The 27,199-nt window shown below is 37.2% G+C and overlaps 1 protein-coding gene across 1 annotated transcript; it reads left to right on the top strand.

Moving 5' to 3' along the window:
- Window positions 1–965: 965 nt before the first annotated feature.
- LOC140174327 (uncharacterized) lies at window positions 966–7,469 on the top strand. Its single transcript, XM_072198763.1, has 3 exons — window positions 966–1,037; window positions 6,729–6,956; window positions 7,137–7,469. The coding sequence occupies exons 1-3, from the start codon at window positions 966–968 to the stop codon at window positions 7,467–7,469; spliced, it is 633 nt and encodes a 210-aa protein (XP_072054864.1).
- The last annotated feature ends 19,730 nt before the right edge of the window (window positions 7,470–27,199 follow it).

Genomic DNA, 27,199 nt, shown 5'->3' with positions numbered 1-27,199 from the left:
AGCCAAATGTGCGTGCGCACAAGAAGAAATTAGCATGTGTGCGTACGCACAACTAACCGTGCGTACACATGAAACAACATTCAGCCAAGTTTGCGTACGCACAGGACCCTACACGTGATTTCATTAATGAAACACGTGCGGCGCGAATTCTGGAGGCTTTTGGCCCATTCTGGAAGACTTGAAGGCTGAATATTGATGCTATATGAAGGGGATATCAACACATATAGAGGCATTAGGTAGAATTAGGACTTAGATATAATTTTCTATAGTTTTACATAGTAGGAGTAGGAGTTTTGTAGATTAGGGAAAGCTCTCTTTGGGTTTTAATTAGGGTTTATCAATTTCCATTGTAGCATTTTATAGCAAGCTTTGATTTTGGATTTGCTTCTTTAATTGTAAGTACTCTCAAATTCTCTTTAATTACATTGTCTTATTTTTATTTTCCTATGGTTCAAGTTACATTGTTCATATTTGCAATTTTGAGTTTCTTGAAGTTTTGATTAATGAATTTAATGTTTTATGCTTTCTTTATGTTTGTTTGGATGTTTATTGTTGATTTGGTAAATGATGCGTGAGCATCTTTCCTATCTTTTCCTAGTAAATTTACATTTAATTTGTTGAGTTTAATCGAGAATTAATTATCTTTTAACCACTATGGATGCTACTTTGAGTCGTGTGCAATTTTGTTTATTTTAGGTAGCATTTGGATGGATTTGATGGAGTTTCTACAAAAAAAGAGAAGAATGCGAATGATGCTGTCAACACTGACCTCTCTGCACTCAAACCTGAATAACTTGAGTACAGAGGTCCAATGGACGTGATCTCAATGGCGTTGGAAAGCTAACTTCTAGAGTTTTCCAACGATATATAATAGTCCACACTTCTCTTTCACCAATTCTGCCAAGGCTGCGCCTAACTTGAGATTTTTCAAGTTAGGCGCAAGACACAACAACAACACGCAAGTTATGGCGACTCATGGCGAGTTAGGCGCAAAGGAAACCAAGTTAGGCGCCATGGAAGCTTGTACTCTCAGGAAGGTACAAGTAAGGCACAGTAAAGAAGGCCCCTTGTACCAAGTAAGGCGCAACCTTCATCCCTCACTTCAAATAAGGCGCCAATGCCCTCCTCTCACCCAAGTAAGGCGTAAGGCCTTGTTGCTTAATCCAAGTAAGGCGTAGCAGTGAAGGGCAAGATCAAGTTAGGCGTGGCCCCCCATGAACCATTCAAGTAAGGCGTGGTCCACCCATAAATCAAGCAAGTAAGGCGTGCTCTTCAGTTTAAGTTAGGCGCCTTGTGTGGTGAACAGCAAGAAGCCAGGCGTGATCCTAGTGAAGCCAAGTGGTCCCCACGTTACAAGGGGTGAATTATTTAATTAATTCTAATTTAAACTTTATATTTATTTTAAAATAGGAAAAGATATTATTTTAGTTTTAGAAAATAGATTTTAAATTAATTAGGATTAGATATAAAAGAGAAAAGAAACTTCTATTCCTTTATTCCATCTCATTCTGTAAATTACAATTTACCTGAATCCTAGTTTTTCTCTGAACCATGAGCAACTAAACCTCCACTGTTAAGGTTAGGAGCTTTGTCTATTGTATGGATTGATTCTATTGTTTTTGTCTATTTTAATTCATGTACTGATTTATAATTCAAGAATTGTTTTCGTTCTTTATTTTATGAATTTGGGTGGAACGGAAGTATGACCTTGGTGCACGAAATTGCGATCTAAATGGCGCTAACAACTTGGTACGCACAATTGTAATATCACTCTTTTTCACAACTTCGCACAACTAACCAGCAAGTGCACTGGGTCATCCAAGTAATAAACCTTACGTGATTAAGGGTCGATCCCATGGACATTGTCATCTTAAAACAAGCTATGGTCACCTTGTAAATCTCAGTTAGGTAGATTCAAATGGTTATAGAGTTTTAATAATTTAAAAGATAAATAAAATGTAAAATAAAGATAGAAATACTTATGTAAATCATTGGTGAGAATTTTAGATAAGTGTATGGAGATGCTTTATCCCTCCTGAATCTTTGCTTTCCTACTGCCTTCATCCAATCCTTCATACTCCTTTCGATGGCAAGCTATATGTTGGGTGTCACTATTGTCAATGGCTACCTCCCATCCTCTCAGTGAAAATGGTCCTCTACAGTTTTTGTACGGCTAATCAACTGTCAGATTGCTCGTCTCGGATGAAAAATACCATGCACAGATATCGTATGGCTAATCAGCTGTTGGTTCTCGATCATGTAGAAATAGGATTTACTATCCTTTTGCGTCTGTCACCACGCCCTACAGTCACAAGTTTGAAGCTCGTCACAGTCATCCCATCCCAGATCCTACTCGGAATACCACAGACAAGGTTTAGACTTTCCGGATCTCAAGAATGCTGACAATTGATTCTAGCTTATACCACGAAAACTCTGATCTTGGATTCAGATGCCCTATTATCAAAGGAGAGTCGATGTGAATCGTTGATTAGAAATCCAAGAGATATACATTCAAGCTTGTCTTCATGTAGAACGAAAGTGGTTGTCAATCACGCGTTCATAAGTGAGAATGGTGATGAATGTCACATAATCATCACATTCATCATGTTCTTGTGTGCGAATGAATATCTTAGAATAAGAATAAGCATGAATTGAATAGAAGAACAATAGTACTTTGCATTAATACTCGAGGAACAGCAGAGCTCCACACCTTAATCTATGGTGTGTAGAAACTCCACCGTTGAAAATACATAAGTGAAAATAAGGTAGGCATGGCCGTGAAACCAGCCCCCAATGTCTAAGGACTAAAAATAATCAAAGATGTTCCAAAACTCGTCCCAATATCCCTAATACAATAGTTACAATAGTCTATTTATACTAAACTAGTTACTAGGGTTTACAACAATAAGTAAATGATGTAGAAATCCACTTCCGGGCCCACTAGGTGTGTGCTTGGACTCAGCATTGAAGCTTTCACATGTAGAGGTCTTCTTTGGAGTTAAACGCCAGTTTGTAACTTATTTCTGGCATTTAATTCTGCTTTGCAACTTGTTTCTGGCGTTTAACGCTAGAATAGGGCAGATAGCTGGCGTTGAACGCCAATTGCATCATCTAAAATCGGGCAAAGTATGGACTATTATATATTGCTAGAAAGCCCTGGATGTCTACTTTCCAACGCAATTGAGAGCACGCCATTTGGAGTCTTGTGGCTCCAAAAATTTTATTTCAAGTGCAGGGAGGTCAGAATCCAACAGCATCAGCAATCCTTCTTCAGCCTCTGAATCAGATTTTTGCTCAGGTCCCTCAATTTCAATCAGAAAATACCTGAAATTACAGAAAAATATACAAACTCATAGTAAAGTCTAGAAATGTGAATTTTGCTTAAAAACTACTAAAAATATACTAAAAACTAATTAAATCATACTGAAAACTATATAAAAATAATGCCAAAAAGTGTATAAATTATCCGCTCATCAGACCCTCTTTCTAATTGAGTTCTTGTATAACTTGGAAAAGCTCTTTACTTGAACAATAGCTTGAAAATATATTCTCCTAAATTTCTAATTCATCTGGATTTAACGGGATACGTGACATATAATCCCCTTATGTTTGGGTAATTAGGATTTCTATGGCATATAACTAGAATTGAACTTCACCCTCTAATTGGAATTAATTAACCAAGGAATTGGTGATTGATGAATTTTAGAGGAGACTAAAAAGGTCTAACGAGTTAGGGTTTAGTCATTATAGTTTTTCAGGAATTAAATCTTGCATGATTAAAATAAATTAATAAGAAAAGTCAATCCAGAAAATAGATAACTCTGAAGCCTTAACTGCCTTCTCCATATTGTATTCCCAACTTATTTATTGTCTGTCTTCTGATATTCTGAGTTTCCTGTTTAATGCTTTTAGAACTCTCAAACACCAATTTTTGTTTGTCTAACTAAGTAAATTAATTAACCATTGTTGCTTAGTCCATCAATCCTCATGGGATCGACCCTCATTCACCTGAGGTACTACTTGGTACGACCCGGTGCACTTGCCGGTTAGTTTGTGGTTGTAAGTTTTGCACCAGTAAATAATTGGCTATAGTTTTCCATTTTCCTTTGTAATTTTTCATGTTTTACTTTTATGCCCACAAAGTGTTTGTGAAAATGTCAACTCTAGTTTTTGAGTAAATTTTTCCACCTTGACTTGGGATCTGAGTTCCTAGGATACTAGAGTCATAATGTCCGACATTTAGTGGTAATTCTTGGGGAGTTAGTTGACTCTTGTTTCCATTAAAGCTAGCCTTTTATAAACTAGTTTGGTAAGTTAGTTAGGACTTATGGATTAAGGCCAATTATGCTTGCTTGGCCTATTCCTCGATGTTAGGGGTTAACTAAGCGAAATTAACTCATGATAATGATCATAGTTGTGGTTATGCGACGATATGATTCCTTGGATTCACTTTCCCAAGTCAATGCTCTTTTTACATATCTTAGCATTTTCATTAGTTTTGATCTTGTTGCCTCTTACTTGCATTAATTTAAATTTCGATCATTCCTTAATTCTTTTATCTCTTAGCTCTTTTAATCTTTCGTTCTTTGATTTGGAAACCACTCTATTTTGCCCCTAAAAACTGAAGGTGTAACACTTTCAATTGCATTCTGAGGGAGAACGACCCGAGGTTTCATTACTCTAGGTTGATATATTTGATTTGAATTAAACTTTGAGGATTGGGATTTAATTGTCGGTTTGGACTATACTCACAACGAAAGAACTATTTTTATCTAATTTCTAAACCGGTGCGAATCACAACTCATCAAGATTCCAGCTCAAGATATCAATACTTGTCGTTCATGGATGCGTACTTGGAATATAACCAAATTCTGATGTACAAGTCGGATCAAGAAAAAACATCTTTCATCACGCCTAGAGCAAATTATTCCTATGTGGTTATGCCTTTTGGGTTAAAGAATGCAGGAGCCACATATCAAAAACTGATGAATAAGGTGTTTGCACCTCACCTTGGGAATTTAATGGAGATATACGTAGACGACATGCTGGTAAAAACCATGGATGAGGCAGATCTCTTGACCAACCTCTCACAAGTCTTCCATACCATAAGGACGCACGGGATGAGATTGAATCCCGCAAAGTGCATCTTTGCGGTGGAGGCTGGAAAATTTTTAGGATTTATGCTAACACAAAGGGGAATTAAAATCAACTTCGATAAGTGCAGAGCAGCCCTGGAAATGAAAAGCCTGACTTGCTTAAGGGAGGTCCAACAGCTGAATGGCCGACTTGCAACTCTCTCCAGGTTCTTGACAGGATCAGCATTGAGATCCCTACCACTTTTTTCTCTACTAAGAAAAGGATGCCAATTCAAATGGACCCTTAAATGCGAAGAAGCCTTCCAGGAGTTCAAAAAGTTTTTAATCCAACCTCCAATTCTGACCGGCCTAAAGTCGGGAAAGAGCTCATCATGTATCTGTCTGTATCCGACAAAGCTGTGGCATCAGCACTGATACGGGAAGATGAGGTCAAGAAATATCCAGTGTATTTCACCAGCAAAGTTCTACAAGGTCCCGAGTTAAGGTACCAAAAACTCGAGAAGTTTTCGTATGCCTTAATAGCGGCGTCTCGAAGGCTACGGCCTTATTTTTAAGCTCATACAATAAAGGTTCGAACAAACCAGCCCATGAAGCAAATTCTTCAAAAAACAGACATTGCGGACAGAATGGTTTAATGGGCCATAGAGCTATCCAAGTTTGACTTAAAATATGAGACTCGGACGGTGATTAAAGCCCAGTGCCTGACCGACTTCCTTGCAGAAAATGCAAGAGATTAAGAGGAGGCCTCGACAACTTGGGAATTGTATGTGGACGGCTCTTCCAACAAAATCGGAAGCGGCGTAGGCATAATACTTATCAACTAAGAGGGAACTCAAATAGAGGTCTCCCTAAAATTTGAATTTCCGGCCTCCAACAATCAGGCAGAATATAAAGCCTTGATTGCCAGGTGAAACTAGCAGAAGAAGTCAGAGCAACCAAGGTAGTGGTCTTCAGCGACTCTCAAGTAGTGACTTCTCAAATCAATGGGGAGTATCAGGCCAAATACCTAAATATAAAAGGTATTTGGACAAAACTTTGGAGTACCTTAGGTGGTTCTCGGAGACCGAGGTCAAACACATTACTCAGGATCTCAATAGCAGAGCAGACATTCTCTCCAAGTTAGCAAGTACCAAGCTAGGGGGAATAATAGAAGTCTGATCCAGGAAACTCTCCAAGAACCCTCTGTCACAAAACAGAGGCTAAACAAGACGTCCTTGAGGTATCCAGATTGGAACTCGGGTGGATGACCCATTTTATTGAATATATGAAATTTGACATCCTACCCAAAGAGGAAAAAGAGGCCAAGAAAATCCGAAGGGAAGCACAGAACTACACCTTGGTGAAAAATGTCCTCTATAAAAGAGGAATATCCACACCATTATTGAAGTGTATCCTGACCTCAGAGACGGTAGAAGTCTTAGAGGAGGTGCATAATGGTATCTGCAGGAACCATCTCGGAGCAAGGTCTTTGGCTAGAAAAGTCATCTGAGCCGGGTTTTGCTGGCTGACCATGCAGAAGGATGTCATCGAGTTCGTAAAGAAGTGTCAGCCATGCCAAATGCATGCTAACTTCCACGTCGCTCCCCTGTGGAACTCATCAGCATAACGTCTCCATGGCCCTTTGCAAAATAGGGGTTGGACCTACTCGGTCCCTTCCCCCAAGCACCTGGACAAGTGAAGTATCTAATAGTGGGAGTGGACTACTTTACGAAGTGGATCAAAGCAGAATTATTGGCCACTATCACAGCTCAGAGAAGTCGAAAGTTTCTCTACAAGAATATCATTACTAGGTATGAAATTCCCCATTCCATTACCACTGATAATGGAACCCAGTTCATCAACTCTACTTTCAGAAACTTGGTAGTTAGCATGAAAATCAAGCATTAGTTCACCTCAGTTGAGCACCCACAAGCAAATGGGCAAGCTGAGGCAGCCAACAAAGTTATACTGGATGAATTAAACAAAAGGTTGCAAGATGTAAAGGGAGCCTAGGCTGAAGAACTCCCTCATGTACTATGGGCATATCGAACTATACCTCAGTCCGCCACAGGAGAAATACCCTTCCGACTTGCTTATGGTGTAGAAGCCATGATACCAGTCGAAATCAATGAACAAAGTCCAAGGGTGAGGTTTTACGATGCAGTTGGCAACATTCAAGCACACAAAGAAGAACTTGAGCTACTTCCTGAAGTCCGACAGCAAGCCCAGATAAGGGAAGCAGCGCTGAAGCAAAGGATGACAAATATATACAACAATAAAGTTGTTCAAAGAAGCTTCACCTCAGACAATTTAGTCTTAATTAGGAACGACATCAGCGTCAACAAATCAGGTGAAGGAAAACTCGCTGCTAATTGGAAAAGCCATATAGGATAAGTTAAGTCCTCAGAAAGGGGTATTATAAGGTAACCGACTTGAGTGGTGCCGAGCTCCCAAGATCGTGGCATGCTTGCAACATGAGGAGGTATTATAGCTAGAAGCGAACTCCACTCTCTAATGTATTCTTTTGCCCGACTTCATAGTTTTTTTGCCAAAAAAGGGTTTTCCCGAAGGGGGTTTTAATGAGGCATCAAAATGGGGACTAAGGTTAAGAGTCTTAAAACCCATTAGTAGCTAAATTAAACCTTTATAAAAGTTACCTCCATCAATCAATAAAGATTTCTGGTCTATCTCTTTATACTTCCATTATTATTATCGTTATTCTATGAAACGCACCGATTTAAGCTCGAAAAAATGTGAAAATTTCATGACCGACCTAAGTAGTCGGCAGAATAAAATGACGAGGTACAAGTCGGTGTAAAGAGGTTATAAAGACGATCATGATAACTCGGGATCTCAACCCCTTAAACGACTAACTAGTCCAAGAACCTGAGAAAATCAAAATGCATCACAAGAATAACCTAAGTTACAAAAATAATTCAATAAGCAAAAATTGAAGGCGTAAGGAATACAAAAGAGATAGGAAAACCCCTAAAGGTAGAAGCAAAGGTTGTCTCAAGTCTTAAAAAAAAGTTCTTACAGTAACTTAGACAAAGATAACCCACCTAACAAAAAGATTTTTTGCACAAAATTAAAGAGTTTTTCACAAAAAAAGCATCAAAATAAATGCAACCATAAACGAGCAAAATATTTCGTAAAAAGACTTTATTCAAAAGGGGCAACCAAACAAGCAACATTTTTTATTAACGACCATAAAAAGGTCGAGAAAGTCAAGAACAACCACAACAACGTACATATAAAAAAGATAAATTGTTCAAAGGGGGGCCCACAAGTCGGGTCCCAAATAGCTAAAATTAATTGGAAGGAGGATTGGAATCACCAAGATGAAGGGAGCTCGGATCTGCAACAGGAGGGGTCAGAGCGGTCTCTTCGGCAGTGGAAGTCGGAGCTTCTGAAGAACTCGGCAGGAATTCCTCCTGCTGCTCCTTACAAGGAGGAGACTCAACAATTCTTTGCCCAAGAGTCTTCAGCTCGGAGTCTGTTTCGGGACGAGGAGGGGAGACAATAGCTCCATTAACAACGATCTTGTCGGGATATAGAGGAGAAAGGTCCAAGTCAGGAGCGATAACTCTGACCTGCTCCTTAAACACCCTCCAAGCTTCCTCCGAGCTCTCAACAATTGAATCCTCTAGCTCCTGATAAGCCTCCCGATTTGAATCTAGCTGCCTTTGAAGATCAATATTTTCAGAAAAGACCCTGACGTAATTTTGCTCCGCCTTCTCCTTCAGGATAACCGCCATGGCACACTGACCCATTAGCTTCTTCTCCCTCTCCTGAAGCCGGGCCAGTTCATCCTTCAGCTAGGTAACCTCCCCCTGAAGCTGTTTCTCATCTTCTTGATAAAGGACAATCCTCCCCTGAAGCTCCTCCACAGTTTTTTGGCAAGAGTCCAAAGAACTCAAAGGAGTTTTGTCCAAAATATCAAGAAGAGCAGTGCAGACTCCAACAGTCTGAACACCTCCCCCCCAAACCAAAATTTGAAGATGATTTTGAAGGGAAACATCATCCATAGCAATCTGGCTATGAGAAAAGATGTGCTTCCGGATGAACTTGGGACCATCGAAGTTGGCCTCTCTAGAAAGAGAAGAGCCAGTCTCCAAGGTCTTGCATTTCTTTTTCTTAGGTTCGGACGGAGGTCAGACTGGGGGATAGGAGGAAGAAAAGGAGAAGCAGAGGCAGAGGTTACCAAAATAGGGCGAGAAGAGGTTCCTGAGTCATGAAGAGGAGGAGGAGCAACGCCAACAGCTCCGACTTTAACCGCATCAGCTCGAGCACGAGCCCTTCTCTTGGCATTCTGGACTTTTTGGTAGGAAGCACTAGATCCACTCTTCACCATTTCTGAAAGAGAGAAACAAAAAACAATCAGCTAACAAATCGAAAAACACCACAAGTCGGAATTCATCCGTAACAACTATAAAAAGAAAACAAAACTACCTAGCTTGGAATAAACAAAACTCGGAGAACTAAGGAGAAATTTCTTCGTATCCAGATTGGGAGCCCTCCCCTAAGCCTCTCGAAAAAACCCCCACAATGGCCTCCTCAACTACGTCCAAATCATCCAGGCCATACTTCTCAACAGGGGAGGCCTCCAACCAGTAAAAAGAAAATCGAGGATAATTGTTCTCATCTAGGAAAAAGGGATGGTGGCCCTCTACAGCTTGGACTTTGAAGAAAAAGTTTTTAAAGTCATGGAAGGATTCTTCGAATATTGAAAAAACCTTCCGTCCCTGAATAGCCTGGAAGGATACCCACTGTTGCTTATTATTTAGAGCGTTGAATGGCTTTATCAGATGGAAGAGATAGAAAAAGATCTTTAAAGAAGTCGAAAAGTCCAGCTCTTGGCTAATAAATTGGTACGTTTTCATAAAACCCCAAGAGTTGGGGTGGAGTTGGGTAGGAGCAACTTGGCAGTGGCCCAAGACCTCCATTTCAAAATCAGAGAAATGGAAGGAAACCCCCAGGCGGGTAAAAAAGCAATCGTACATAAAGAAAAAGTGAGGGTTAGAATCAGCAACCCTCCTGCAATAAACCTGGTCTTCAAGACCCGGGTCTACCAATTCAATACTTAGGCTCATCATCCTCCAAACTACGAATCCTATGGTGAGTACAAAGTTCAGTAACGAAATCAGAGTCTACTAAAGACTTCTCATCCAATACAGAATCATCTACCCACCTCGAAAGGGACTCAGGGATATGGGAAGACATTTTTTCTTACAAGTAGGAAGTAGGTATAAAATCAATAAGACCTACAAAGAAAAATAAAAAACCATAAAAAAACATGGATCCCAAAGACAAGACAATCTTTCTCCAAAAAGCAAAATAAGGAAAAGAACCACCAGACCAACAAATAAACTTGCGAAGATACTAACACCTCACATTACAAATGAGGGAACAATAAAAGCATGAAAACTTCCTCAAACATGCAAACGCACAGAGATAAATCACTACACAAATGATGAAAGAAGATAAAGAAAAGACTAACCTTTCTCTATAGACTTAAGGAGAAGTAGTCGCGGCAACAACAAAGCACCCCCAAGAAGGAAGACTAAAGGAACTTCTTTTGAATGGGAAAGAACAAGAAGTGTATGCAAAAAACTTCGAAAACGAAAGAAAATAGAGAAAAGAGAGGGAAAAGTATTTATAACATGTCAATGGCACAATGGTAAAATGACACAATCATTAAAGAAACGCGCCATTACCAATGTAACTACTCCCACGTGTAAATACGAAACCCCCCAAATGGACGCGACGTTTGATTAGACACGACGGTTGAGAAACCTAGAATCACGTCGGTTTTAAACTAAAAATCATGTTAGTTCCCAACTCGAATAAACCCGAGTTCAATTAATACTCTAATCCAACTCATAAGCAAAGAGATCGGACTCGAATAGGGGCACTATTCATGTCCTGGCCCAACACTATAGTCCAAGTCTAAATAAGCCAAAAAGGCCTAATCCAAAGATTGGCCTTCACCACCCACCCGACCTCATCTAAAGAGGTTGGGCTCGACATGAGCTAGCAGATAACACTTATTCAAATAAGTAACTGCCCCTAAAATCTTTCAACCCACTTCTAGAAGCAATATCCCAACAACCCTAAGATAAAGGGACGGTTATCCACCTTCAGAAGTGGAACTACTTCAACGGTGGTTATTGGATCACCACTATAAATACACTGACATGCTCAGGTAACACTAAGTTCCAGTACTCTCTAAACCTGCTTACCCCCTTGCTAACTTAGGCATCGGAGTGTCTTTGCAGTGACACCACTTCGCTTCAGGAAGTGGAATCCCAACAGTGAACAGGCAGACCGCTGATACCAATCCATTATCCGAGAGTCTCCAGAGGAAAGTACCACCCCCATTCCTTCAAACACGTAACTCGAACGACGGCTCCCGAATGTGAACAAGTCGGTGACCACCTTCTATTGGCGTTTAGGCTAATCCTTCAAGCCCAAATCTACCTATCTCAGGTTACCCACGTAACAACTATACTTTTTAGAAAAATATTTTCAATCAAGAAAATAATTTTACTGCATAAATATCTCTACTCATTTTATTATTATTTGTCTTTGAAGAGAATGGCAAGGACATATAGTGAAGATGTTTGCCTTGCGGATAGTGCAAGTTTGCACACCATTCTCAAAAGTAATATATATTTTACCCATCTTGTGGTAAAAGAAGAATATGTTAATACTATTATTGGCTCGGGTAATGTGATAGAAGGCTCTGGAAGAGCTATAATTTTGTTTTCTGGAGGAACAAAATTCATATGCATTATTATCTACCAAGTCTCTGAGGAACTTGTTGAGTTTTAAAGATATTCGCCGAAATGGATATCATATTGAAACAATAAATGAGGAAAATCATGAGTACTTATGTATCACAACTAATGATTTAAATAAAAAGGTTATATTAGAAAAGTTACCTCACTTTCATCTGGGTTATATTATACCAAAATTAGTGTAATTGAATCACATGCCAATATAAACCAGAAGTTTACTAGCCCAAATGAATTCATAACTTGGCGTGATCGATTGGGTCATCTGGGAACAACCATGATGTGGAGAATTATTGAAAACTCCCATGGACATTCACTAAAGAACCAGAAGATTCTTAAATCTAGTGAATTTTGTTGTGCTGCATGTTCTTATGAAAAGTTAATTTTAAGGCCATCACTAGTAAAGATTGGATTTGAGTCTCCTGAATTCCTAGAAAGAATTCAAGGCGATATATGTGGACCTATTCATTTACCATGTGGATCTTTTAGATATTTTATAGTCCTAATAAACGCATCTTCGAGATGGTCACATGCGTGCTTATTGTCTTCTTGCAACCTGGCGTTTGCGAGATTACTTGCAACCTGGCATTTTTGCGAGATTACTTTCCAAGCTTTTGATGCTTATTGGCTAATGGAATAAGTGTTAAACATCCATTAGCTCATGTTCATACAAGATGAGCGGATAATTTATACGCTTTTTGGCATTATTTTTAGGTAGTTTTTAGTAAGTTTTAGTTACTTTTTAGTATATTTTTATTAGTTTTTATGCAAAAATCACATTTCTGGACTTTACTACGAGTTTGTGTATTTTTCTGTGATTTCAGGTATTTTCTGGCTGAAATTGAGGGACCTGAGCAAAAATCTGATCAGAGGCTAAGAAAGGACTACAGATGCTGTTGGATTCTGACCCTTCTGTACTCGAAGTATATTTTCTGGAGCTACAGAAGCCCAATTGGCACGCTCTAAATTGCGTTGAAAAGTATACATCTTGGGCTTTCCAGAAATATATAATAGTCCATACTTTGCTCGAGATTTGATGGCCCAAACTGGCATCCAAACGCCCACCAGAGACCCTTTTCTGGCGTAAAACGCCGGAACTGGCACCAAAGCTGGAGTTAAACGCCCAAACGGGCACCCAAGCTAGTGTTTAACTCCAAGAATGGCCTATGCATGTGAAAGCTTCAAGGCTCAGCCCAAACACACACCAAGTGGGCCCCAGAAGTGGATTTCTGCACTATCTACTCATTTTCTGTAAACCTAGTTTACTAGTTCAGTATAAATAGCACTTTTGACTATTGTATGAGGGTCGTCCTTTACTTTTTGGGAGTTCTTCGAACCTTTTTTGGAGGCTGGCCATTCGGCCATGCCTAGACCTTCTTCTGTTATGTATTTTCCAACGGTGGAGTTTCTACACCTCATAGATTAAGGTGCGGAGCTCTGCTATTCTTCATGAATTAATGCAAGTACTATTGCTTTTCTTTCAATTCATGCTTACTTCTTCTCCAATATATACTCTCGTACTTAATTCAGTTAAGTCAGAATGAAGGGGTGACCCGTGACAATCACCCACTATCTTCATTACTCGCTTAGCCAAGATCCGCGTGCCTGACAACCACAAGCGGTCTACATGATGTTCAACGTAGTCATTGGACGACAGCCGGAGTATAGTCTCTTGGATCTCTGATCCACGGACTGAGTCCGTGAGATTAGAACCTTCGTGGTATAGGCTAGAACCAATTGGCAGCATTCCCGAGATCCGGAAAGTCTAAACCTTGTCTGTGGTATTCCGAGAAGGATTTGGGATGGGATGATTGTGACAAGCTTCAAACTCACGAATGTTGGGCATAGTGACAGTGTGCAAAAGGATAGAGAGATCATATTCCGACACAAGTGAGAACCAACATATGATTAGTCGTGCGGTAGCTGTACCTGGTATTTTTCATCCGAGACAAGAAATTCGACAGTTGATTAGCCGTACAGAAACCGTAGCTGGACCATTTTTACTGAGAGGACAGATGGTAGCTATTGACAACGGTGATCCACCAACATACAGCTTGCCATGGAAGGGAGCACGCATGATTGGATGAAGACAATAGGAATGCAGAGGCTCAGAAGCAATAAAGCATCTCCAAATGCTTATCTGAAATTCCCACCAATGAATTACATAAGTATCTTTATTTTAAATTGCATTTTATTTATCTTTTAATTATCAAAACTCATAACCAATTGAATCTGCCTGACTAAGATTTACAGGATGAACATAGCTTGCTTCAAGCCGGTAATCTCTGTGGGATCGACCCTTTCTCGCGTAAGGTTTTATTACTTGAACAACCCAGTGCACTTGTTGGTTAGTTGTACCGGAGTTGTGAAAAGTGTGATCACAATTCTGTGCACCAACACACAAAATGGGTTAGCAGAATCACTTATTAAATGCCTCCAATTAATTGCTAAACCCTTACTAATGAGAATAAATCGCCCAACCTTGACTTGGGGGCATGCTATTTTACATGCTGCAACACTTATTCGTTTGAGGCCAACGAGTTACCATAAGTTCTCTCCTATGCAATTAGCTTTTGGCCAGCAGCCAAATGTTTCCCATTTAAGGATATTTGGGTGTGCGATATATGTTCCCATTGCACCACCTTCTCGCACCAAAATGGGACTCCAAAGAAATTGGGGATATATGTTGGATATAATTCTCACTCTATAGTGAGGTATCTTGAGATACAAACTGAAGATGTATTTAAAGCCTAGTTTGCAGATTGTCATTTTGATGAACCAAAATTTCCAACGTTAGGGGGAGAGAATAAGCTTCCTGAAAAAGAACTTAATTGGAATACATCATTCTTGATGTATTTAGATCCTCGATCAGGGCAATGTGAACTAGAAGTTCAAAAGATTATACATTTACAAAGAATAGCAAATGAATTGCCTGATGCATTTTCTAATACAAAAAGGATTACTAAATCCTATATACCGGCTGAAAATGCTCCGATTCAAGTTAATGTCTCAGTCGGACAAATTGCCACCGAAGTAAATTCACGCCAGAAGCGTGGCAAGCCTGTCCGTTCCAAAGACAAAAATCCTCATAAAAGAAAAGAGGTAAATACTATTCCTGTTGAAAAAGGCATAGTAAAGACACCTGCAATTGTCCAAAATTCTGATATAGTTTTAACGACAGAAGACATTCGGGTACCTGAAAATTGTGAAAATGACAAGATCTCGATAAATTATGTCTTTACAGAAGAGAAATGGGACCGAAATAAGACAATTGTCAATAAAATATTTGCATATAATGTGGCATTAAATATCATGCATGAAAGTAAGGATCTTGAGCCAAGATCAGTAGAAAAATGTCGACAAAGAAATGATTAGCCAAAATGGGAAGAAACCATGAAGGCTGAGTTAGACTCACTTGCAAAACGTGAAGTCTTTGGACCTGTAGTCCGTACACCAGAAGATGTAAAACCTGTTGGATACCGATGAATATTTGTGAGAAAACGAAATGAGAAAATAAAGTTGTATGCTACAAAGCTCGACTTGTGGCACAAGGTTTCTCACAAAGGCCCATTATAGATTATGAAGAAACATATTCCCCTATAGTGGATGCAATAACACGTTATTTGGTCAGTTTATCCACATATCATAAATTACATATGCACTTAATGGATGTGGTAACAGCCTACTTATACGGCTCATTAGATCGTGATATCTATATGAAAGTCCCTGAAAGACTGAAGATGTCTAAACCATCCAATGAATATTCGTGGGGGTTATACTCAGTTAATTGCAAAGATCTTTATATGGTCTATAGCAATCTGGACGAATGTGGTATAATCGTCTTACTGAGTATCTGGCCAAAAACGGATTCAAGAATGATGATATTTGTCCATGTATTTTCATAAAGAAATATGCATATGAATTCATTATGATTGCTGTGTATGTTGATGATTTAAATATCATTGGTATAATTGAAGTACCATATCTTAATGCTATTGGAGCGCTAATGTATCTTGCCAACAATACACGACCCGATATATCATTTGCTATGAATTTACTAACAAGATATAGTTCCTCTCCAACCAGAAGACATTGAAATAGAATCAAACAAATCTTTCGATATCTTCATGGAACGGTTGATATGGGATTGTTTTATCCCTATGGATCTAAGTCACAATTAGTTGGCTATGCAGATGCTGGATACTTGTTTGATCCACACAAAGAGAGATCTCAAATAGGATACTTGTTCACATATGGTGGTACATCTATATCATGGAAGTCCACAAAACAGACGATAGCAGCAACCTCATCTAATCATGCTAAAATACTAGTGATACATGAAGCTAGTCGCGAGTATTTTTGGTTCAGGAGTTTGATCCAATATATTCTGTCATCATATGGACTGATTGATCAGAAGATAGCTCCAACTGTCCTGTTTGAAGATAATACAGCATACATTGCTCAACTTAAAAGCAGATATATCAAAGGCGATAGAACAAAGCATATTTCTCCTAAATTCTTCTTCACTCATGATCTTCAAAATCAAGGAACATTTGATGTCCAACAGATCAACTCAAGTGACAATCTAGCAGATTTATTTACAAAGTCACTCCCAAAATCCTCTTTTGAAAGATTGGTACATCAGATTGGGATACACCGATTTCGAGATATTAAATGATGTTGACAAGAGGGGGAGAATGTACTCTTTTTTCTTAGTTAGGTTTTTTCCCATTGGGTTTTTCTTGACAAGGTTTTTAATAAGGCAGTCCCCATCACAAAGGATTTTGTACTCTTTTTCCTTTACTAAAGTTTTTTTCCCATTGGGTTTTTCTTTAGTAAGGTTTTAATGAGGCATAATCCTAAATGGACATCCAAGGGGAGTGTTGTGACAAGGATAGGATAAGAATGGATGTCCATTTATGGGCAACCTATTTTCTATGTTGAAAGGAACAAGTCCTTAGGATGAAGCAAAATAAATGTGGTTTGAAAAACAAACTTCTGTATGCCTATAAAAGCATGATCTGAGACAATGGAATATACACAATAAAAATACAAAATATTTCCTCTCTCTCTCTTCGTACAAAGTTCTTCTTCCTTCATATACTACAACATATAATATTAGTAGATATATTAATCATCATTATTATATTGAGATAGTAATCGTGGTGAATATTATTATCAGAGCTATATAACTATATGTCATTATTTTATATTATTACGTTTTCCTTATTTATTTATTTTACAACAAGGAAGAGTATATTTAGACTTTAGATTGTGAATAAGAAAGAGAGTAAGATGAAAGAGACTATAGAATTTGGGATAGAAAATTGAGAAAAATCCTAAACGACTCTTGATAATTATTTCGAAAGACAACGAGATCATCAACAAAAAAAAGAGAAAATTATTCTAAAGGACCGTTAGGAAAATTTAATTATTAAAAAGGACCTTTAATACTAAAATTAATAAGAAGGACCAAAATTTTTTATAATAATTAAGAAGACGAACTGAATCTTCTTATAAGGAGATAAATATATCTTTAATTATTTATTTATTTATTTTTTATAATCTTTATGTTGATCAATTTTATTTTTCTTAAAATTTTAGTAATTTTTATTAATTATTTATTTATTTTTATTTTTGTGATCTTTACCTAACAAAAAAAAGACAAAAAATCATAAAAGTGAAAAATAAATAAATAAATAAATAATAAAATTTACTAAAATTTCAGAAAAAATAAAAATTATTAATATAAAAATTTTAAAAATAAATAAATAAATAATTAATATTTTAATAATTAAATTTTTTTAACAATTTTTAGAGTAATTTTTTTTAAATTAATTAACTAATTAATCCCAAGTGAATATTTATACATATCTATATAGCGTTGAAAATCAAACAGCATATATTAAAGATTATAAAAAATAAATAAAAAAATAGTTAAGGATATATTTATCTTTTTATAAAAAGATTTGGTTCTTCTTCTTAAATATTATAAAAAGATTTGGTCATTCTTAATAATTTTAGTATTAAAGGTCCTTTTTAATAATTAAATATTTTTAACGGTCTTTTTGAATAATTTTTTCAAAAAAAATATTCTTTTCGATTCTTAATATTTATTTTTATGAGACTGATTAGTCTTTCTATCAATATTTTTTTATCATTGGCACATGAACTAGTCAATCTCATAAAAATAAAAATCAGAAGTTAAAAATAATATTTTTTTTTGGTTTAAAATCTCATTATTCCTTCAAAAATGATAAAAAAAAAACGAATTGAATAGAAACACAATATAGGAGACTGAGAGTTTTTTATCTTCTATTATCCATTCCTATTATAAAAAGGATCTCCATTCCCTCACTTCTCCAATCCTATTATGGTCCTCATTTGTATAGAAATGTGGATAATAGCAAATATCTATGGATATTTAGAAAACAACTCCAAAAAGTTAACGTAAGAATAAGAACGATCATGCAAATATAATTTGATATATACTACTTTAAAAGATAAAGATTCATAATTCATTCATTAAAAATATAACATAAAATTAAAATACATCATAAAAATTTATCTGCATTATTTCAAAATCAAACTATTTTAAATATATCCATTTTGTCGTTTTTAGAAAATCGACGGTAGTTCGATTCTAATAATCTGGAAGCAAAACCTATTCCTCTTTTTTGTGAATATCAATCTTTTAGAAGTGAATCAAAGTTCCTCAAATTAGACAAGAATTAAAGAAAAAGATTGAAGGAATGAAAGATAAAGATTTTGAAAATAAAATTGACTGAAATCAGAATAATTTGCATTGAATTTAAATAAAGCAGTCATTTGCTTTCAATTGAGTCAAAAGACTTTTGACATGGAAATTAAAGATGCTGAAATGGAAATTTGGCAAAGAAATTAAATGGTGTTCAAAAGGTAAATTTGCACAAAAAATAAAGTTTGCAGAAATTGTAAATTGAAAATATAAAAAAACAGTAGAAGGAATCCTATAGAAAAGAAACTCGAACGCAGACTTAGAAAGTCGTTGGGATGTGAATGTGCTTGAGTGTTTTTTGAAGCAAAGTTTCAACCTTTGTGACTTCGAGCCTTCTAGTATTTATAGCCATTTCCTTAACCAATCATTTCGAAATAAAAATTTCACGTGTGCGAAAACACAGGTAACCGTTCCCATTCTTTTGCCTGACCATGTAACAACTGTTGAATAACCTTCGATTCTAAGAATCTTCGACTTTCTTAACTCGAGTAACTCCTCGATTTGCTGAGCTAATCGAACTCTTACTCAATGTCCCCAAATACATCTCCTTCAACACTAACTCCTCTTCTGAAATCTTACTTAATAATTCGAATAACCTTTTTCTTTGAATCCAATTATTTTTTTACCAACAAATTGCCCCCTAAAATTAATGTGTTTGTTCTCGAAATCATTCTTTAGAAGGTGAAACACTTAATCCTAATTTTATCATTAACGAGGATCATCATGATTAGCCATAAATGACATTTACTTTTCCCATTAACTTTTCAGCCGTTTGACACGTCTCCCACTATTCACAATCTCTCTCTTCAACCACTTCATCTTCTTCCTGAAATTGCCTCCTTCTTTTTGAATTCTCCTCTATAACAACGGTTAAGAAACAAATCTTCTTCTTTTAAATTAAAATTTCTTACCGTCCTTTTCCTTCCCAAATCCTGATTTTCTAAAGTGTCAATTCTTCTTTCACCTCTAAACTTCTTTCTGCTCTGCAACTGCAATTTCCTTCTCATTTCTGACCTTAAACAACAATGGCTACCTCTTCAATCCATGCTGTTGCACAATACAAAGGCAAATGCCTTATGGCTCAAGACCAAGCTCCTCCAGCTTTACAAATACTTAACTAGATTAATGACGAAATCATTGAGGACCCTCGACCTCGAATTAATGACCCCGGGATTCTCATCCCTTTCACCATTGGTGGCGAGACCCACTGTTTCATTGGCCCTATTCAGGACTTGGAATGGGCAAACAAATGTCTTTACTACTTTCCCAATGCACAAGGGAAGGATTTGTTTATTGGCCAGAACTTGGTTATTTCTCCTTTCATTAATCCTCAAAAACCCTTCAGGAACAACACTAAAATTACTCATTAAGGGGCTGACTTCAGGACCTAGCACATGCATCTTGAATAGGAGAAAAGCGCTATCTAGAGGGCTCTTAGCATCCAGGACCTTTTACTATTCTCCCACTTCACACCCATAACTCACCCCTGGATGATTGGGGCGGTGGTCAACTTCTGGAACAAGACCATAAATAACTTTCACCTCCCTTGTGGGATGATTGGCCCCTCACTCCTTGACGTGGCTACCATCACTGGCCTCCCGATAAGCTTTCCCAAGTTGACTTCTGATGCGCAACTGAATCGGAAGTACAAGATCAACCACAGGACTTCTTATAGTGAGTTTATCGTTCAAAACATGGGTAAGGAGAATGAACCCGTGACTGATGACGAACATGTTGCATTCCTATCTTACTGGCTGAATGCTATTATTTATTGCTCTCGAAGTGTCCAATTACAAAAGCTTTTTCTCCCTCTAGCTGCCCTCTTATACGAGAAAAATAATTTCAATCTAGCCAAGTTAATCATGGGACATCTATTCAAAGAACTTGGCCTTTTAGTCAAATTTCTTCGAACCCATTCTTTGATCAGTACAGGAGGTCCCCTCTGGCTTCTCCAGCTCTGGTTAAACACTGTTTTCAAAAAGTTTATGCAGAAAGATGGCCATATTTCATCTAATAAACAGCACATTGAAGGATTTCGATTAACCTCCTTCTAACCAAACTTCCCAAATGCACAGTCGACTGAAGACCATTTCTAGGCAATTCTTTCTCTTTTTCATTCTTGCAAAAATTTCAACAATGATGACCTCAATTTCACCCCTTTTTTGCGTCGAAATTGTGGTTCCGCATGGCTCGAACACCTCCTTTTCCCTAATGACGATCCAAAGGATGAAATTGCTAACAAAATTTGGGCAAATTTACTGGTTGTCCAAGTGATCCCAACATGGTTACATCAATACAAAAAGGAACGATTCAAGGCAACTCTCTATGCTCCTCACTATTCTACTAGGCAATTGGATTTTTCCCAAACTATTCCGACTCCACTTCCTTGAAACAACAAACCTTTCTGCCATGTTGAATTAGTTTCAAAGGAAGCGCTTGATATCTGTCTCTCTTCAAATCAAAAGCAAAATATGAACTATAATCACCTTTTTTACGAGCATAGTTCATTAATCACCAAATCTTGTTTTGATTGGTGGACCACATATTTTTCTAAGTATGATCGCGCTTTCGAGGAAATAAAAAATTCAGCCATTCAAACCACTCTTGCTGCTGAGGATTCTCCAAGGAGGACTTTGAAAAGGAAGGTCGAAACTCCAGCACCTTCAATACAACCACAAAAGAAAATTCGACAAGCCCTTGCAAGAGCTTCTAGAAAGGTAATCTTTCGATCAAATTCTTTGAAACCTTTCTCAATTGTATTCACTTGAACTTGTCTTGACCTCGATTCCTTATTTAGTACCAGGTTCAATCATCGAACAAGAGCTCTTCCGAAGAAAGCAAACCACGAGTACAAAATCTCCTCGCTGCTTCTTCAGACTCAGATGATGATTCAGAAACTGAATCAGTTTCTCAACGGATTTGAAAAGACCCATTCTGGTAACTTTATATTGATCTCAAATATGTCAAATCAATCGCAACAAACTTAAACTGTTGTATGTTTTGTTTCAGACTAAAGCCACCACTCAATCAACTTCTTCTTCCTTTGCCCCCCAGCCGATCGACACATCAAAATCAACCAGAAACAGAGCAACAGGAATCCCACTCACCGGCTCAAACTGTCATATCTGCTGAACCCATACAAGTGATTCCACCAGTTTCGATTGGAACACAAGTTGTTGATATGACACAAGAACAACCTTCACCATTGCAAACTCAAAATATTGACAATTCTCTTATTGCCCCTGACTCCGATTCACCTACTCATGTCCCAGAAACCATTCTTTCTCCTAAAAAATCTCTAAGCTCAGATAAAAACACTGAGCCTTTGACTCCTTGTGGTTCAGAACCACCTTCTGAAATCCCTAATATGCCTTTTGACACTGACTTAGTTGGACTAGTTGCCTTCTTAAATTAGGTTGTTCAAGAGGATAAAGTGCCAATTTCAATTCCAGCTCCTACAGACCCTTCTATATCTAGTCTCCCATCAGAGCTAACTCGAAACACACACGAAAAATTAATCACTCTTCTCAACTTCTGTCACATCCACCTCCTGAATGGACCAATAAATTGGACTTGAATCCACTTCTTTTCGATATTTTAAGTTCTTCCCTCGAGTTATAGGTTCCTTCCCAATTTTCTGCTATAGTCAAGAAATTCATAAGAGTCTTCAATGATTGCATCACTGTCCAGGACAAATTACAAGAAGTCAAGGAAAAAGTAGCCAAGATCAAAACCGAATCAAAAGGATATGGCATAGTTCTTCAACTAATAAAGGCCTCTTGTAAAGAATTCGATCTGAGAATTTCTCAAGCTTTCACTGCTCAAGCTCATTATGACAAAGAAGAAAAAGAACTTGAAGCAAAATTGGTTTGAATCAATGAAAGGCTAGCCAATGTTCGAAAGAGAAAAGCTGACATGGAAATACCCTTGGCTACAGCCCAAAACAAACAACAAAAGCTCTTCAAGGAACCTTGTACTATCGAATCCAAGCAAAAAGAATGTGAAAAACAACTTGACAAAGCCCAGAATGAAGAGTATGAGCAAACTGAAGCACTCTCTGCCCTAGATAGTGAGAGAGTTCAATTTTATTCAGACTTAGCAGAACTTTTAACACCACATGTTTCACCTCCTTAGAACATCGATATGTTGTAATGACTCTTTTGTGTCCTGACTTATTCACTTATATTATTAATCTTGATTCGGCATGCATCGATATTGCTTCAAATACTTTCCATTTATCGAATTAATCACGTTCCCAGAATCAATATCTTTAATTCGATATGTATTTCCAGAGTACAACTCGATTACTTGAAAAGGTCCTTCCCAAGTAGCTAGGGACCATTTGCCAAGGAATCTTGACTTCTTTTCTATTGGTAATACAACTTTCAAAATCAACTCTCCTATACTAAAACATTTCTCTTTTACTCGATGATTATAATTTCGAACAACATTTTTCTTTTGTTGAATCATATTCTCAAGAGTCAAAACACGCTCGGAGTCTAAATTATTTAATTCGTCATACATTGCATTCCAATAATCATCAACTGGTAACTCATCTTACCTCAAAATCCTCAACGTATTGAGATTAATTTCTAAAGAAAAAACTGCATATGCCCATATACTAATTTATAAGGAGAAGTACCTGTTGGTCCCCTTGGTGAGTTTCGATAAGCCCACAAAACCTAACTCAAAGTCTCACACCAAGTTCGAGGTCTGTTTCTAATCGGTTTTTTAATCAAACTAATTAAAATTTTGTTTGCCGCTTCGACTTGTCCATTGGCCTGTGCATAATAAGGGGTTAAAGTAACCATGTTAATATTTCTTGAAGCTGCAAAATTATTAATTTGCTGACCAGTGAAAATAGTTCCTTGATCGGTACTTAGGGTTTGAGGAATTCCAAATCGATGGATTATATATTCCTCAATAAAATCTATTACTTCATTTTGCCCAGCCTCTATCAGAGGAATAGCTTTGACCTACTTCGTGAAATAATCTATGGCCACCAAGATAAATTTATGATTCTTCGACGAAGAAGGGTGTATTAACCCGATTAGGTCTAAAGCCCAACCTCAAAATGGCCATGGCTTAACGATGGAATGCAGCTTAGATGCTAGGATTTGTTGCACTACTCCATAGCGTTGACACTCTTGACACGCCTTTGCATAATCGATACAATCTTTAACCATTGAAGGCCAATAAACATGATTTCATCGTAAAACCCATTTCATTTTTATCCCAGCCTGATGGGCATCATATATACCTCTATGGACTTCCCCTAAAGAAATTTCTTTATCGGCTTGACTTAAACATGACTTCCATCGATTCCTTTCTTGTATAACTCATCAGCCATTACTATAAAATTTATTGCTTTCAACTTTATCTTTCTGTCCACTTGAATACTGAGATTCTTTAATTACTCAGCAATAGGTTTTCTCTAATCATTATCTTCATATTCATCCAAACACAAAGCTTCTCTTTCATCCACCGGCACTAATATTTGGTAAATTTTTGCCAATTTTCTTAGTGTTTTAGGGCCTATTTTATATCTCAAAGTAATCTGAGCCAAAGTAAGCACACTTTCTTTCTTAAAGCTTCAGCTACTCTTTTCGCCTAATAGGCAAAGGGAATAGAGCGATTGTTGCAATCAGAGAAGCCTGCAATTCCGAAGTAGCTTCACAATTGAATGAAGGCGCTGTAAGCGTTAGTGAATACTCGTTCCATGGAGACAAAGACCTCCGGAACTCATTAGCAATTTTATTATGAATTCTTGGAATATGAACTAATGAAACCTTTCAAAAGGAAGTTAACAATTCCCATGCTGTTGCTAAATATTTTTGTAACTTCTCATTGTTACATTTGAACTCCTTTGACAACTATTTCAAAACTAACTGAGAATCTCCAAGGATTTGAACTTCTAAAATCCCTTTTCCGATCAAAATTTCAAGGCCCAAAATTAAAGCTTCGTATTCAGCCACATTATTTGAGCAAGAATATTTTAACTTAAGCGAAAATTCTGACGGAATTTTCTCTGGTGAGATAATTAAAATTCCCACTCCTGCACCATCTTTATGCTTCGAACCATCAAAATATAACTTCCAACAATCGACATGGACGTCAATTATATTTTTCTCCTGGTCATTCAGCTTATTCGAATGGTCAATTAGAAAATCTGCAATGACATGTCCTTTCACAGCCTTGGCTGGAACATATTGCAAGTCGAACTCTATTAATGTTAACATCCATTTCTCTAGTCGACCTCGCAACATGGAGAAGTCAACATATATTTAACGTGCTCAGTTTGTGCCATGATTTTCACAGGTTTTCCAACCATATAGCACTTTAACTTTGTGCAAGCGTAATACAAAGACAAGCACAACTTTTCAATAGGTGAATACCTTGTCTCGATATCAGTCAAAACTTGACTAAGGTAATAAACGGCTCGTTCATGGCCATTCTCATCATCTTGAGCTAACATACACCCAATCGTGTTCCCAGGTGCGGCAATATATAGTTTCAAAGGTTCATGAGGGCGAACATTCGTCATTATTAGCGCTTTGGACAAATAAGCTTTAATTGACTCGAAAGCTTCTTGATGTTCTTCTGTCCATTTGAATTGTGATTCATTTTTTAGTTTTACTAAAGGTGCAAATATTCAAGTTCGACATGAAAGATTCGATATGAACCTTCGGAGATAATTAACCTTTCCAAGAAAAGATTGTACTGCTTTTTTTTACTTAGGAGGGGATAATGCCAGGATTGCATCAGCCCTATTCTTATCGATAGCAATCCCTTTTTTTGTGGACAATAAATCCTAAAAAGTTCCCTACTGACACACCAAACGCACATTATAAAGGATTCATTTTCAACCCTTTCTTCCGTATAGTAATAAATGCTCTTCTCAAATGATCAATGTGTTGAGTTGCCGAATTTGACTTAACCATAACATCGACAATATATACCTCCATAAATTTCCCAATGTACTCATGGAAAGTGGTATTCATAGCACGTTGGTATGTCGCACCAGCATTTTTCAAACCGAATGACACAACTACCCACTCATAAGTGCCCAACACCCCGGGACATTGAAAAATAGTTTTGGATACATCATCTTCAGCAATGAAGATCTGATTATACCCTGAATAACCGTCCATAAAACTTAGAATTTCATTTCCTGCAGCAGCGTCAATTAACATATCTGCTATAGGCATAATATACTTATCTTTTGGAGTGACATTATTCAAATCTCTAAAATCAATACACATTCTTAATTTTCCATTCTTTTTCATCACATGCACTATATTCGAAATCCATTTAACATAATGAGAAATTCAAATGAATTTTACTTTAATCAAGCGTTCAATCTCTTCTTTAATCTTTTGATTAATTTCAGGAGCAAATCGTTGGGGTGTTTACTTTACAGATCGAGTGTCTGGTTTCAGCACTAATCAATGTTCGACAAGAGAACGATCGAGACCAGACATCTCATGATAATCCCAAGCAAAACAATCTCTAAACTCATGTAAAAGATGGTATAATTCAGTTCGAAATGGGGCCGCAAGACATTTGCATATATAAGTAATTCTAACATCATCAATAGATCCCAAATTAATTTCTTATAAGGGATACTGTGATTTGAACCCTTTTGCATGTTCATAATCTTTTACTGAGTATTTTTCAAAACCTAAAGGTTCTAAATCATAGATGCAATCAAAAGATAAATCAATTGATTCATTAGGATTAAAATGAAATTAATTATTTGCTGGATTAACAACAGCTTTGTTTTTAATACAATGAACTTTTGCTATTTTAACAGCTGTTTGACTAACAATATCATCAGAATTATGTAAATAAGACGAGCTTAAACCATGACTAAATTCGATCGAAGAGATCGAATCTTTAGTACGAAAAGAAAAAGAAATTACATTCCTAAATGATTCAACTTCATCAGAAGAATCACCTTTATTTTCTACTGAAAGGAAATTACTTAGATACTTATTTAAAGTTACCAGATAATCCAAGATGACTTGCTCATTTGCCATTGAAAAGCGTCCTAGAATCACCACTTATGTGGAACAATCCCACCCAGTTGGAGAAATGCTAAGTTGTGGATAACAAAGCTTCACACTTAAACCCTCTGAAGTCAGATAGCACCCTTCACAATTGTACGAATTGAGTACCCTATCAACATTCAAAGGCTTTAGTTTTGGACTATACACCTTGAAATCGACATGCAATTGTTCGACATATAAATTCGAATCTGCCTTAACTACTTCAGGTTTTCCATTATCTGTCCAAAGAAGGATGCTCTGAAGCATAGTAGATGGTACAGCCCCAACTCCATGAATCCAATCTCAACCCAGCAAGGCATTATAACTTGCCTTCGAAGACACCACCACAAAGACAGTGTTTCGATCAAAAGATCTAACCTTCACCCCCAGAGTAACTAACCCTTTAGCAGGGGTCGATGCACCACTAAAGGCCATCTCTAAAATATTGGTTGGGATAAAATCATCAGGATGCTTGCCTACCTTCATCAGCATCCTCTCAGGCAATAAGCTTATAGCGGCCCT

This window comes from Arachis hypogaea, chromosome 7 (genome assembly GCF_003086295.3).
Source record: "Arachis hypogaea cultivar Tifrunner chromosome 7, arahy.Tifrunner.gnm2.J5K5, whole genome shotgun sequence".
NCBI lineage: Eukaryota > Viridiplantae > Streptophyta > Magnoliopsida > Fabales > Fabaceae > Arachis > Arachis hypogaea.
The sequence above is the reverse complement of the archived record's forward strand: the minus strand, read 5'-3'. Positions and strand labels throughout refer to the sequence as shown.